Here is a 15,529-nt window from a genome sequence, read left to right as displayed (position 1 = left end):
CAGCAGTACTTGAGAGGCAGAGGCAGACTGATCTGCTGTGACTTCAAGGTCACCCTAGTTTCTTTCTCTTTTCTTTCTTTTCTTTTTTCTTTCTTTCTTTCTTTCTTTCTTTCTTTCCTTTCTTTCCTTCCCCTCTCTCTTTCTTTCTCTTTCTATCTTTCAAGAATTTATTTTATGTATATGACCATACTGTCTTTGACACACAAGCGAGAAGAGGGTATCAGATTCCATTACAGATGGCTGTGAGACACCTTCGGAAGACTGCCAGTGCTCTTAACTGCTGAGCCATCTCTCCAGCCCCTCCAGCCTGGTTTCATAAGGAGTTCCTTCCTAGCACACCAGAAATACATACATAGTGAGCTGCTGGTTTGTTTGTTTATTTTGTTTAATAAACAAATGAAACCTTTGTATCCAAAGTGGTTGGAATTATCTTGTTTCTAGTCCTGAATCCTGAACCCAGCAATGACTGTAGCCCTGGCTGTCCTGGAACTCACTCTGTAGACCAGGCTGGCCTCAAACTCAGAAATCCGCCTGCCTCTGTCTCCCAAGTGCTGGGATCAAAGGTCTGCGCCACCAACACCCAGCATAAATAAATAAATCTTAAAAAACAAAACAAAACAAAACAGCCAGGCACGGTGGTACACGCCTGTAATCCCAGTGCTCTAGAAGGCAGAAGCAAGCAGATTTCTGAGTTCGAGGCCAGCCTGGTCTACAGAGTGAGTTTCAGGACAGCCAGGGCTACACAGAGAAACCCTGTTGAGAGAAAAAAAAAAGAGATTTATTTATTTAATATATTTTCTGAGTATACTGTAGCTGTCTTCAGACACACATCAGAAGAGAGAATCAGATCCTTTTTTTAAAAATCTCTTTTCATGTATGAGTTTTGTGCTGCATATATACGTGCAGGCCAGAAGAGGGGACCAGACCCTCTTATAGATGGTTGTGAGCCACCATGTGGTTGCTGTGAATTGAACTCATGACCTCTAGAAGAACAGCTAGTGCTCTTAACCACTGAGACATCTCTCCAGCCCAGGGAAGGCATCAGATCCTATTACAGATGGCTGTGAGCTACCATGTGGTAGCCGGGAATTGAACTCAGGACCTCTTGAAGAGCAGTCGCTGCTCTTAATCACTGAGCCATCTCTCTAGCCCCAGTCATGGTGTTTTATCATAGCAATAGTAACTAAGACACCTCTGCACTGGGGAGTAAACTCAACACATGCTCACATCAGAAACTAGTAGCCAGACAGTGGTGGCGCACGCCTATAGTCCCTGTACTTGGGAGGCAAAGGCAGGTGGATTTCTGGTTTCGAGGCCAGCCTGGTCTACAGAGTGAGTTCCAGGACAGCCAGGGCTACACAGAGAAACCCTGTTTGGGTGGGGGTGGGGGTGAAGAAACTCTAGTAGTTAAATGAAGTGGGCCATGCACACAACAAAGACATCCAAGTGGGATGGAGGTAGAGAAGAGGGTCAGTGGGAGTGGGGAGAGGAACAGGAGTGGGTAATGATGTAATCAAAAGTACAGTCATTAAATGTGTATGACTGGAAGGCTGAGTATCACAAAGTGATTGGACGTCTCTTAGTAAGTTGCCAAGCCTCATGGTGTCCACAAACCCAACAGGGGATCACAGTATCATTGGGTGAGTTTTCCACTTGAACCGATGCTGAGAAAGAACCCTGACTGTGGGATCATGGAAGTCAGTGCCGGATGCTCTGACCCGGATGGGTGCCAGCCAGGTCGCTCGGAGGCTAAGCACCAGGACACAAAGCAAACACGTGAAAGGAGACCACGGACACCTTGGCTAACTGTGCTCGTCACCCAGGGCCCCACATGTGGCCTTGAGAGCTGCTCTTGGCCGTCACTGTCCCCACACTGTGCTTAGTGCTGAGAAGCAGGATATGCAATGGCAGCTCTCTGTCCCCGAATGAGTGATGTCCATGAGTGATGCATTTCTCGGCCAACAGAGCTCTAAGCAGTTACAGCAGCTCGGAGTTTGTGTGGCCACCAGGGGCTCTGCTGTTCTGGAGGGCACACAGCTAATCCTCGAGGGCGTGGTAGAACCCAGAAATGGGGAAACTGAGTGGGAGGGTTGGGCACAATTACAGTTAAAATCAGTGTAAATTACACATACTTAATTTTTTTAATGGAGTAGTTCAAATCAGTGTGAAGGACCCTAGTGGCTTTTGCCAGCCTTACGTCCACCTGCCTCAGGTCGAGGCTAGGTGGAGTTCTATTCTCAGCCCACAGAACATTCTTGAGTGAAAAATTCTCAGAATGTACTGACAGTCACCTGACCCTCTGGAAAGTCCTGGGTAGAGTTCAGATGCGTGTCATGCTTGCTAGACAATACATTTTAAAGGTCAATATGCTTAGACAATAAGTTTGAACTGTAACCTTGCTGATGTAACCTGTGCCCCTACAAAGTATAAAAACTGCTTGTAACAGCCATTCGAGGTTGCCTGATTGAGGGTTGACCCCAACACACCGGAAAATAAAACCTCTCACTTTTGCATTGATCTGCATCTTGGTGTCTCACTCAAGGAGCATCTCAAAGTAAGTACCACTGACCGAGGGTTGGGGGTCTTACAAGTGTGCCTCCTATGCTCAGTTTCTCTCTCTCCACTTGTTTTTTTTTAAACAAAATCTCAATTGTTCGATTTTAGAAATAAAGACTCAGGAGCCAGATGCTGGGGTGAAAGACTGCTAGCTCAGAGGCAGAGAAAGCACCCAGCTGTCCTTCCTCCTTGTTCCAGAAGTCATGTCCCTTTCCCACACCAACTCAAAAAACCTTTCACATGGAATGTCCCTCCTTTTGACTTCCTGTGTATCCATCTGACTTTCTGACTCCCTCTTACTCTCTATGGCTTTTTAAATAAATCTCATATTTACTTCCTATCAGCTGGCTGCTTTCTCCACCTACGGTGGACTTAATTTAATCCCGCTTCCAATATTCAAGCAGAAAGCTCTGAGATTAAAGGTGTGTGTGTGTTAAGGCTGAGGCACACCACAACTGAAAACAGGTTTTCCCAGTAAATCTCATGGGCCACAGTGTGATCAAATATCCTACAGCACACACACTAATTTTTGTGTAGTGTAGTAGATCAGTGTAACGCCTTTCCCTGGTTCGCTCGGGCTGTCCCTAAGCATGCTCCACAGTAGATGAGTCCCTCAGGTCTTGTTGGGAATGATGCACTTTAACATCTCAAGGAGCTGCAGATTCTAGTCTGAGAGAATCTGTGAACACTTCCCGTGACCCCCTGGAGTAGGCCACCGAATCACATAGACTCTCCAAGTAATCGGGTGTCACTGACTCATTCTCTGGGGGGGTGCGAGGGGAAGCAACCATAGACTGAGCTTGGTGACTCTCACTTTTATTCTCAGAGGCGAGGATTCATGGGACCGACGTGGGGGTCTGCCTCGAGCTGAGCTCAGTGCCGAGGCGACTCTCGTCCCGAGGACGGCTGTGGCAGCCTGAACTTGGAGAGCTCCAGGTTCAGGTCTAGGAAGGTGTATGGGTTGTAGTTGTGATGCTGCAGGTTCTTGTAGGTGGTGGTGTCGGTCGGCTCCGGCTCTGTGGAGAAAGGCGACAGGACAGCTGTCAGACGTGTGTCTGTCTGGGTGCTTGGGAAGCACAAGTCTCCACACCACCAGCTTATAGCGCATGCGCACTCCAACTAGAAGACAGGAGACCTTGAGAGCCCTGTATCTTCAAGAAAAATCACGAGTCATCTGAAAATTTATGCTGAAGCTTACGGTCTATCTTACCAGCTGAGTGTGATCACAACGCACGTGGAGACAGTGCTGTCACCGTAAAAACTCTAATCTTGCCACAGAAACCTTCCCCGAGATTGCAGCACAGGCCTGCCAGGAGACAGACCACTCTCTGCTTTGTTTTTTGATAATAAAATGGCAGAGTCTAACATCTCCAAGAGGGGGCAGGACAAAGCTGCTTGTTTCTTTACCGGATCACGGCACCTTACCCTTCCTTCGTGTATTTCTAGGCCCTGGGCTCACGCTATGCATTTGGAAGGATCTAGGATTACTGATGAGCTCCTAGGTCACGTAAAAATACACAGGAGTGAAATCACATTCTTTCGGACATCTGTCTGTGATGGAAAGAAACATGCGCAGACATGAGAAAAACCTGAGTGTCACAATAATGGTAAAAATGAGCATGGGAACCCGGAGGGGCTGTAGCTTTGCCATCTTAACCTTTTGAAGAAAATTGTTATCTTCCAAACCATAGGAAACAAAAATACTAATTTCTCCTTTTAACTTAAATGGGAAAAAATTAAATCTGCATACCTAAGTTCTTGGTAATCTTAAAACTCAAAGCGTGGGACTAAAGCAAAAGGAAGGGGCTCTCCCCGGGGCAGCACAAACACAAGGCAGGAGACAGAGCAAAACCGCGGGGCAAGGGCTAGGCCGAGGCTCTGCCGGGCCAAGGCTCTGCCCGGCGCTCTAGTGCCGGTTGAGCTGCCTCCGTTTCTACTCACACTGCACGACATAAAAACAAACACACCACCAACTTAAATACATATTTCTCTATTCTAAATCCAAAAGCTGTTTCTCCTCAATTAATTTGAAGCAAGGAAGGGAGGAAGGGAGGAAGGAAGGAAGGAAGGAAGGAAGGAAGGAAGGAAGGAAGGAAGGAAGGACGGACGGACGGTTGGACAAAAGGATGTCTTATTAGAGCTGGCATCTTCTTTTCCTCAGCGAGCTGAAGATATTCAGTGGAAGGTGGACCTTCAAAGCCACGGATTACGTAGTTAAGGCAGGGCCGGTGAAAACTGATGAGAGCCGGGAGGGTTATAAACTCTATCAGTAACAGCCCACCTGTAAGCAAGGAGCTTTGGGCAAGGACCACTTTGTGAGTCTCAGCTGCCAGGGAAGAGGGCTGGGGGATGGAGGAGAGGCAGGTTTTTGTTTCTGCAGTGCTGGAAACTGAGCCCAACCTTACTGGCTAAGCCCCACGTTAAACTATGTCGGCAGCCCTGTGAGTCACTGTGTTTCCCTGAGAGACAACCTTGAAATCCCCAGTCCCATGTGGCCGCGCTAGGTTTAAGGTACTCCTCTCTAGTTGAGAGCAGGTCTGAAAACTGCAACAGAGTCGGAAAGGCAGGTCCTGAGGTCTTAGAAGTCTGGCGTGCACTGGTACCTGGCGTAAAAGTGAAGGAGGAGAAAAGGAAGAGGAAGAAAACATAAAGGCTGTAAACGTCCTGGAAGAGTGATAGTTAGCACACCGGGGCGATGCAAATTAGGCGAGGAGGGGGCGTGGCTGGGAATGACTCGCAGGTGCAGGAAGGCCCGGGTAGCGATGCTGCCATCTTAAGGAGGACTCGGGAACTGCGGATTTTAAAATCAATTCCTGGTTCTCAGGGAGCTGCCCAGAGGGGTGCCACACATGTGCAAAACCATTCAGTACTGTCACCCTTGAAAAGTCCCTCATTAGAAACTCATTGTATTATATTTTACAGTCTATTGGGCTGGAAAAAGCCCTCAGATGCTGTCCGTGGTTAGCCTGCCTGTTAACACTCGCTTCAGTTCACTAAGGCACCGGTCTAGTTCAGTCCACCTGAGGGCTATCACTGCGGCTCCTGACCTATGAGAGCATCACAGGATTTCCACTCAACAGCGTGTTGGGCAAATTCACGAACTACGTACATGGATACCCTCCAAGATTATTTGTGGTGATGCCAGACTGTCAGGTTCCATAAATTACGCCATCTAAATAGTTATATGAGGCCAAATGGTGAACGAGAGATCCCAGCACCTGGGAGTCAGAGGCAGGGGGATCAGGATCGCAATGCCAGTGTTAGCTACATAGCGAGTTTGAAATCAGCCTGTGCTAGGAGAGACTCTGTGTCAAAAAAACAAGTAAATAAAAATAAATAAAAAAGAAAAAGAAAAAAGAAAGAAAAAAGATACAAGCTATTCCTTTCTAAACACACAGAAACTCAAGAGGGTTCTTTAGGATCTATACATCCTAAAGGACAAGGAGAGTCTGAAGCAAGGCAAGGTGTACCCTGAGTGTCGGCTGGGGCTTCCTGGGGTGGGCCTGCATCAGTGGGCAGGGCTTCACCGACTGCCACCTGGCGCCCCTCCAGCGGTGGTCCCGCGCTCTCTTCAAAGGTTTCTTTCTCCAGAACGGGAACTGTCTTCGAATATCTCACTGGTTTCCGATCTTCCAAGGTCTTCAGGTCCTCCTCGGCCTGGGGGCATCCTTCAGGCGCCCGCATCTCCAGGCTTTCTTTTCTGACCGGGGGAGAAGCGGTCTTCCACCCGGGCTCTGGCACTTTTGGTTCCAGATGTCGAGCTCCCGCCCCGGGGGCAGCGGCTGGAGGATGTTCTGCGCTGGCCTCTGGTGTTTGCGTTGTGGGCACTGGCCCACTAGTGGGCTGTGCGGATACTCTGGCTCTCCTGTGTCCAGGTAAGATTCCTTCAGCTTCAAATGGCTTTGCACTTTCCTTTCCCGTCTTGGCTGGTCTGGGTTTCCCCCCCTGGTGTTCTTCCTTCACCTTTTGCTCCAAAATATCACTAGACTGTGGCCTGGATGTCGTGGGCTTGGACCTGGTTTCTTTGCTGTCTTCTACAGGCTTGGTGACAGTCCCTTTCTTCTTAGGCTGCAGGGACTTCTCTGGGTAGGTGACATCTGTGTGTGACTTTTGGACCTTGGTCTTCTCTTTTGCAGAAACTGCGATTTTAGGGGACCCGTTCTTCAAGGGACGGGAGGCCTCCGGTTTGGAAAACCCTGCCTTGCCTTTGCTTGCTGTGCGGGGACCAATGTCTGAGTCATGTTCCTCCCCATCAGAGTCTGAATCTGAAGAGCTGGATGAGGAAGATGAGGATGAGGAAGATGAGGACGAGGAGTTCGCCACTTTCTGCACATGCCGCCGAGCCTCTGAGTCAGAACCCCGTGCTTGTGGTGGAGGCATAGCTTTCTGAGGGAATGCTACTGAAGTCTTTCTTGACAAATACTTCTGAAGCCCTTCATCTGTGGGCAGCAGGCTGCCACCAGGGCGTGGGCCTGCGACAGCCCCACCTGTGCCCTCCACTGATGGGGAAGAACTGGGTGGAGGTGAGCTTTTGGACAGTGCCGCTGCTGTGTGCGTGGCTAGGAGCTGGCCCCTCTCCTCTGCTCCCACATCTGGGAAACGGCACAAAGAGGAACATTTGTTATTTAAGGAGCAACTCAAAGCTATAGACATTGCATCGCGTACCAGCGTGCTATGTTATAACGTTGTCCAGGTAACTGACATGAAGAAGCAGGTTCCGGGAACCTCCCTACGTGCAGGGGCAGCAGCAGGAGCGAGCAGACTCACCCTCTGAGGGGAACCTTCAAGGAGGGGCTTTCTCACCAACTAGAGCCGCAGACGGACTCCATTTCTGACATGCACTGCTTCCCAGACAAGTATTCTTAAAGGACCCCACTCAGACTTACAACAGGTAAACTCTAATGCAGCTATTTTCCGTAGACAAATGCACGGTTTCTTGAAGCGCTAACACCACTCGAGTATTTGGTGCCTCTAGAATATTAACGAGTTCTAGGGTCTGGCCTTCCTGAACTAAAAAGCAGAGATCTAGACAAGAGTGCTTGGCACATTCCCTGTGAGACAAGTCAGTGGGAGGGAGGGTGTGGCAATAGCCTTTTGTGTAATGCTGCCCTAAAAAGGAAGAAAAGTCCTCAAAATTACACAGGTCACATGGGGACTTCTTCAGCCAAGAAACCAAGTTTAACAAAAACCCAAAAGTCTAAAATAATTTAATATTACACACATCACTGGAAACAGATGTTAAACTGCAGAAAGAAACAACAACAACAACAAAAGCCCAACAGGATAAATTCTAACCAAAAAAAAAAAAAAAAAAAAAAACCCTTACATTTCATAGTCATTTATGAAAGAGTGAAATAAAAAAAATTCACAGTAGAGCTAATATCATTGAGTCTTCTCAGCTGTCAATCTCTCTCTCTCTCTCTCTCTCTCTCTTTCTTTCTTTCTTTCTTTCTTTCTTTCTTTCTTTCTTTCTTTCTTTCTTTCTTTCTTTCTTTCTTTCTTTCTTTCTTTTGTTTTTTTGGATTTGTTTTTTTCGAGACAGGGTTTCTCTGTATAGCCCTGGCTGTCCTGGAACTCACTCTGTAGACCAAGCTGGCCTCGAACTCAGAAATCCGCCTGCCTCTGCCTCCCAGAGTGCTGGGATTACAGGTGTGCGCCACCACCGCCCAGCTGCTGTCAATCTTTCTAACTGTCCAGATCAGAAGGAAAACATGGGATGAGTTGTTAAAACAGTAAATCACCCTCTGGGCCGAAGTGGAGCCAAACATTCTCCAGACGAGCAGATGTACAGAGTCCTTAAGACAGTGATACATGAATCCAAAAATGCCTTCCTCCTCCTCCATGGTAGAATTAGGCCCCTCTATGGGAGGATCAGGCCCCTCTATGGTAGAATCAGGTCTCTCTATGGTAGGTCAGGCCCCTCTACGGTAGAACCAGGCCCTCTATGGGAGGATCAGGCCCCTCTCACCCATCTTAGTATGGTGGTACTCACAAAAACCTATGATTAACTGGTAGAGTAGAAACCAAGAACAGTGAAGTTTCTCAAGTCAGAAAGAGTGACAGGCACTGCGAAGGGAGATGGCGGAGGCAGAGCAGTGGGTGACAGCGGAAACCAGCCCTGGACACCTAGAGTAGGGACTGACATGGTGACTCAGAACACAGCTCCAGGCCACTGCTCGGCAGCAGGGCAGAGAGGGGCAGTGCACGCTTGCTCTCTCTGAGCCGCAACTGCACGGCCCAGAATTCCCAGAATTCCAGCCCCCCAGACAGCTAGCCCACTGTCTACCTCACAGGTATTTTTCTGAGCTTGACTCTTACTTACAGGAGATGGCCTGAGGGCTGGGCTGGGGTTTAGCTGGCACAGCGCTAGCTCAGTATGCACAAGGCCTTCAGCTCCAGCCCAGTACTGCATCAAAGCTGGTGTGGTGGCCCATGAATGGGATCCTAGCTTTCTGGGGGAGGTAGAGGCAGGAGGCTCGTAAATTCAAGGTCACCCTCAGCTACACAGCAAGTCTAAAGCTAGCCTGGGCTATATAAGGCTCTATCTCAAAATTAAATAAATAGAGCTCTCAGATGGCTACTTTGAATATCAAAATGATGGACTACTCTTGCAAGATCTACTGAGGATTTGGGGGTTTGTTCTTGTGGCCATGACTAGACCCAGAGTGTTGGGCATACTAGACGATCTACCACTGAGCACTACCTTAGCCCTTAGGAACTTAGATGGCTGCAGTGAGTTACAAAGCTACGTTATTGGGACTGAGGGGTAGCCGTGCAAGGGTCTTGGTTCAACAGCCTCTCCCCGAGACACACACACACACACACACACACACACACACACGAGAGAGAGAGAGAGAGAGAGAGAGAGAGAGAGAGAGAGTAAGAAAGAGAGAGAGAGAAAGAGAGAGAGAAACTAATATTGCAGGTTATTTACCTATGAATGTAGGTTATTTACCAACAAAAACAGAAAGAACATTCCAGATAGACAGACCAGTTTGACAAGGAGACATCACAGTATTTTGGAATGAGAAGGCCCGACAGTTCATCTTCTTATTGGTCACTGGAAGAATCCCAGGGAAAGGCTAACAGAGGAGGAGCCCATTTTGCTTTTGAAGGAGGAGGCAGGGGTGGCAGTGTCTGTCCTACCCTCATCTTTGAGCCTCAGCTGCCACTACTAACCCGCATTCACAGCAAGCCTGAATCCACCCGCTGGTGGCATAGGTCACAGAAGGTGAATGTGGCCTCCGGGAGGCACACTCGGTGTGGTGACATAGGATGTTACAGCCTCTCAGGGCCTTTTAGCTACAGACTGCCTAACAGGACACCTGCTGCCCACCCGAGACTCCTGCAGCCTCCTCTAAGAGCAGCCTACACACAACTGAGTCTACCGGCGCCAACCGGTTCTCCCTGTGGCCACACCATCTCCTCTCAAGATGCAACTCAAATTTCTGAATCTCTGGCTGAAAGTGGAGAGCACAGTCTTCAAGCTTTCGGTCAGAGAAACAAAGGCTGCTGTGCAGCAATGGGGCAGGAAAGACGGCTCAGTGTGTAAGCGCACGTACTGCTCTCCCAGAGGACCCGGGTTCAGTTCCCTGTGCCCATGCTGGGTGGCTCACAGTAGATTCACTGCTCCCTTCTGCCCTTTTTTCGGTACTGCATTCATGTATGCATAGCTGCACAACGACATAGGCACATATCGAAAGAAAGAAAGAAAGAAAGAAAGAAAGAAAGAAAGAAAGAAAGAAAGAAAGAAAGAATAGAAATGATAAAACAAATTAGCAACCCTAAAAGATTTCTATGTAGTGCCAATGGGTTATAAAACTAACCCAGGAAACAAAACACTCTCATAAAGGTATTTTAAACATGGCTGGAAGAGTGGTATCACTCAGATTTCATAGCCTTGGGATTACACATGTTGTAAAGACTTAAAAAAAAAAAATAACTAAAAAATTTAGGAGATCCAAACTCCCCCCCCCCCCCCCCCCCCGCCAGAAGACAGTAATATTGAAATATTACTACACTACACGGGCCAGACTGTCAAAGTTGAAAGCAAGCCTCTCTGGTGTGACACCTCAGCTCCTCAGAGGTGTGAGAGGTAACGTGTAAGAAGGGTTCACACCACACTCCTTCCTCCCTGCAGCTGTGGTTAATATGTCTAACCTCTAGTTTTAGAAACTACAAACTTTTAAACCTGGGCTGGAACCTAAATGGAGACCCAACTTTGGCTTTATACTCTTTATAAAAACTACACAAAAGCAAGGTGTGATGGCCCACACTTGTAACCACCCTTCCCGACAGCACCCCAGAGGATCGGAGTTCAAGACCAGCCTGTACTACAAGGCAGGATCTGGGGTGGGGGTGTGAGGGGAAACTAAACCAAATCAAACTGATAGAAAGCAATGTGAAAATTGCTCAGCCGGTGTCTTACAGATCTGTGCAATGTGTTCTGGTGACTGCATTCACCAGACAGCAAAGAACACCCAGGCACGTCTCCAAGAAGGGCCTGTGGGGGCATCCTGGAACCAATGTGTATGTAGCAGTGGTTTTCCTGGGGAAGGAAGCACGTACTAAGAGATGGGAGTCTCCAGGGTAGGGCAGAAAATTTTGCACCCCCTTGAGGATGGGCCCTGGCCCGCTCCCAGTGACTGAGGACTAAGAGACGCAGGCAGAGAGCCCCAGGGGCTCCGAAGCCACTCTGGTTCGGGTAGTTTCTAATTCCTGGCACTTGAAGGGAAAACACAGGCCCATATGTGGCTAATTTAGGGGCATGAGTTCCTTTTCTCTTAGAATATGCAAGTGTAATATGCACAGAAGACAATTTATTTCTGAGGATCATATTTCATACTGCCATTCACAAAGCGGGTGAGCATGCATGCACACACCACGCCTTCTACAGCCCCGTGTAGCACCCACGGAGGCGGCAAAGCTGCAGGCTCAGATGGCTGCAGAGGGCCAGGAGCTCCCCGGGACTCCAAGGCCAACTCCCAGGCTAGCTCTCCCTTCCCAAACCGTCCCAGAACGACAGAACTTCTATCCACACAGACGCCTGCTCTTGTATAGAAGGCTCTTGGATCTTAAAACCTATCTAGTCTAAAATCATATACCTAGAAGATAGGATTATGACATAACTTAAAAATCCATCAGAGAGGAGGACACTGTATTGAAATCCATGTCACTCGCCAGTTAAGCAGTCACGAGCAATACAGGCTGTGCAAAGCCCTGGGCTCAACCCAGAGCATGCAATAAACTAAAGCCCATGCAATATGCGGCACACAACTTAATTGGCATTCTTGTTGCAGACATTCCTTAACTGTACTGGGATGATATGTTTTGTTATTGTCGTTTTAAATAGTCCTCGTGTTTAAGATCTCTGATTTTCAATGCACCCAAAAGAAGAAGAGAACTGTATTGTAAAAATCAAGCAGGTTTAGGCAGAACTGAATCATATTTCTCCGGGATTTGGGCCAGGATACCTTTACTGTGGGGCTGATAGAGGTGTGTTCATAGAGCTGGAACGGCTGTGGGAAGGCACTAACAGTGTAAGCATTTAACACTTATTGATGGTCAGTACCCAGGCAGGGAGAAAACAAAGGAATCACTGTAGTTTCACACACTCAAGCAGAGGAAATGCTATTTTACTGAAACTAAGACTAGACTCAATTACCACTCCCCGGTCCCATGTTAGGAAGATCTGCCAAGAGGCAGCTCTGCACACTTGTTCAACAGTAGATCAGGGCTCCATGAGTTAAGAAACTTAAATTCGGGCTAAAGAGATGGGTCAGCGTTTAAGAGCACCAACTGCTCTTCTGAAGGTCCTGATTTCAAATCTGAGCAACCACATGTGGCTCACAACCATCTGTAACGAGATCTGACGCCCCCTTCTGGAGTGTCTGAAGACAGCTACAGTGTACTTACATATAATAATAAATAAATCTTAAAAAAAAAAAAAAAAAAGGCCGGGCAGTGGTGGCGCATGCCTTTAATCCCAGCACTTGAGATGCAGAGGCAGGCAGATTTCTGAGTTCGAGCCCAGCCTGGTCTACAAAGTAAATTCCAGGACAGCCAGGACTATACAGAGAAACCCTGTCTTAAAACAAAACAAAACAAAACAACAAAAAAGCAAAACAAAACAAAACAAAAAAAAGGAAAAGAAAGAAACTTAAATAAAGTCCCGGGGCAGTGGTGGCACATGCTTTTAATCCTAGCACTTGGGAGGCAGAGGCAGGCAGATTTCTGAGTTCAAGACTAGCCTGGTCTACAGAGTAAGTTCCAGGACAGTAAGGGCTATACAGAGAAACCCTGTCTCGAGGGAAAAAAAAGGATTAAAGAAAGAAAGGAAGAAAGAAACAAACAAACTTAAATTCAATGCACCCAATACAGGAACCATAAAAAAGTGAGCAAGGCACAGGAAATAAAATTATGCTCAGAAGAGAAGCATTTAAAATGCACCACATTGGGGGCTGGAGAGATGGCTCAGGGGTTAAGAGCACTGACTACTCTTCCAAAGGTTCTGAGTTCAATTCCCAGCAACCACATGGTGGCTCACAACCATCTGTAATGGGGTCTGGTGCCCTCTTCTGCTGTGTCTGAAGGAAGCAATGATGGTGTACTCATATGTATAAAATAAATAAATCTTTGAAAAAAAAAAGCACCACATTTCAGCTCTCCTGGCCATCCTATACTATTCAGAGAGGGTAACATGTGACAGAAATCACAATGATTTTGAAGAGAGCTAGACACCAACTGGGCCCCAGCTGAGTGTGGCACAGCAGAAGTGCTGGCTAATTCCCTCCCCGAGGTCATGATGTGTCCCCAGATGGTGATGGGACACACGAGGAAAACCTCACTGGAGTCTTGAGGAGTCAGGAAAGGCCAAAAACCAGGGAAGAGAAAGAGTAGGGCGGGGCCTCACTGTTTCATGTGCTCTGGAGGGCCTTGGAAATGCCCGAGCCCTTCTGCTCTCCCTGCTGGGTTGGCCATTGAGAGAGCACTACTCCACATCTAGAGCTAACACATGGTCAAAGCCTTTGCCACCACTGATGCGGTCCAATCTTCCATCCATCTACCTGTGAGCTGGAGTCTCAGGTTATGCGGCTGGTCCACCTCATCCCATGCTATTGACTTTGTATTCTTTGCGCGCGCGCGCGCGCGCGCGCACACACACACACACAGCGTAAGACCATCTTTAAAACCTCACCTTTGAGCGCACTCTGTGTCGTGGGCTGTGGTCCTTTTGCCTTTTCACTCTTTTCTGAGTCTGTAGACAGTGGCACTGTAGAAGCCAGCTCTCCTCGGAACACTCTTGCCTCTAGGAACGCAGCCTGGGGAGAGCAGACAAGCAGAGATATCACCTCGGTAAGTCGTTACAAGGTGACGTTACATGGCACACTTTATTACAGTGTTTGTAACATATGGGAATTCTGAATAGTCTGTAAAGTACCCAAAAAGCTGTAAGAAAAATATACCCCAAGTTCCAGGAAAATCACTGTTAGCATCTGGGTAAATGAAAACCTACAGGGGGCTGGAGAGATGGCTCAGCGGTCAAGAGCACTGACTGCAGCCAGGCGGTGGTGGCGCACGCCTGTAATCCCAGCACTCTAGGAGGCAGAGGCAGGTGGATTTCTGAGTTTGAGGCCAGCCTGGTCTACAGAGTGAGTTCCAGGACAGCCAGGGCTACACAGAGAAACCCTGTCTCGAAAAAACCAAATCCAAAATAAATAAATAAATAAATACTTTGCCAGCTTCTTTATACAAAGCTTCAGGATATCTTGGAGAAGAGCCTGGTCCTGTGTTCTGCAGAAACCTGGGGCTCAAGGGGTAGGAGGTGGCTGGAAGACAGATGCTTCTGAGAAAAGCTCTTGCTGTCTGTCACCTGCCTTGCAAAGCATCAGTTAGACAGGCCTGTGTTAGCATGGGGGAGAGGGAAGGGAGGAAGAAAGTGCTGACCTCTGGACCGCAGCCATCACCTAGATGGCCAGCTGCAACCCTCAAGTCTGGACTCGGGATGTAAGGCCTACTTGGCTCCCAGCCCAAGACTGCTGGGTCTTAGAAAGGGCAGCCAGTTTACTGATTATTTTGTTATTCTACAAGATACTACGTTTCTTTTTGCAAAATTATCTCCTTACACTTAGTAAAGTTGCAGAAACACTATCTACTAGTAAATAGGATGTAGATAATTGCTTCAGAAGTGTTACAATGTGAAGACAAGCTTACTGTAATTCCACCGGCAACCTCTAAGGTGTGTGTAGCTCCTAGGATGCGGAGGATGCTTCGGGCTGGGCCCCAAAAAGAACCAGAAAACTTCTATTTATACTACTTATTCTCCGCGCGTGTACAAATTTTGTGTACCGATACACGCTGAAAAAAAATCGCTGAAACAAGATACTTGATGGAGTAACAAAATGGTGCCCATCTGACGACGGGGGCCCTCTGTCACCTGTATTTTATTTTGCTGTGAGCATTTCCGGCTTTGGGGCCGGTTCAATGACAGCTCTTGACAAGCAAGCGCAGGAGCCTACGTTCCAACCTCCGAACCCAACCCAAACAAAACCCAATACTAGTTTTGCAGAGAAAGACAGGTTTCGTTTTTAAAACAGCCAAGGAGCCTCGGCTTCACTCCTGCAGAGAAAACCCTTCTCTCCGGGTCAGGTGAGCACAGGCCCCGGGACCTCTCTCCGCACCGGGCCCACGGGTGCAGCTAAGGGTCAGGCTAGGGGCCGGGTACGTCTCGCCCGTTTACCTTCAGCGCCCGGATTCGTCCTCCCCGCAGCAGGAGAGAGACCGCCATGGCTCAAATACCAAGAGCCGAGGTCGCACCTAGGTACGTGACCTGTGCGTGCACACGTACCACCCGCTCGGCCCCACGTCCACGTTCGCCAATCGCACACCAGGGTGGGCCCAATCGTTTGCGCGCGCATTCTGGGCGGGCTCCCAGAGGCCACGCCCCCTGACTAAGTCCACCAATCCCGGGTGG

General features: G+C 48.3%; 1 protein-coding gene across 2 annotated transcripts; it reads right to left on the bottom strand.

The window, feature by feature from the left end:
* Positions 1–3,356: 3,356 nt before the first annotated feature.
* Ndufv3 (NADH:ubiquinone oxidoreductase subunit V3) lies at positions 3,357–15,469 on the bottom strand. Of its 2 annotated transcripts, XM_052163643.1 has the most exons (4): positions 15,296–15,469; positions 13,754–13,877; positions 6,027–7,148; positions 3,357–3,572 (listed from the first exon to the last, which is right to left on the bottom strand). In XM_052163643.1, exons 1-4 carry the CDS (start codon positions 15,341–15,343, stop codon positions 3,430–3,432), a joined length of 1,437 nt encoding a protein of 478 aa, XP_052019603.1. In that variant the 5' UTR covers positions 15,344–15,469; the 3' UTR covers positions 3,357–3,429. The 2 variants fall into 2 exon arrangements, with proteins under 2 accessions (XP_052019603.1, XP_052019604.1); XM_052163644.1 differs by lacking the exon at positions 6,027–7,148 and having other exon boundaries at positions 15,296–15,456.
* Positions 15,470–15,529: the final 60 nt, after the last annotated feature.

The sequence above is a fragment of the Apodemus sylvaticus genome, chromosome 19 (assembly GCF_947179515.1).
Source record: "Apodemus sylvaticus chromosome 19, mApoSyl1.1, whole genome shotgun sequence".
Taxonomy (NCBI): Eukaryota; Metazoa; Chordata; class Mammalia; order Rodentia; family Muridae; genus Apodemus; species Apodemus sylvaticus.
The sequence above is the reverse complement of the archived record's forward strand: the minus strand, read 5'-3'. Positions and strand labels throughout refer to the sequence as shown.

Coding starts and splice junctions, on each gene's coding strand:
- Ndufv3 (XM_052163643.1), bottom strand. CDS start 15,343: ATGGCGGTCTCTCTCCTGCTGCGGGGAGGACGAATCCGGGCGCTGAAG. Junction 7,149..13,753: donor GACACAGAGTGCGCTCAAAG/GTGAGGTTTTAA, acceptor GCCGTTTCCCAG/ATGTGGGAGCAGAGGAGAGG. Junction 3,573..6,026: donor AGCCCCAGCCGACACTCAGG/GTACACCTTGCC, acceptor CTTTCTCCACAG/AGCCGGAGCCGACCGACACC.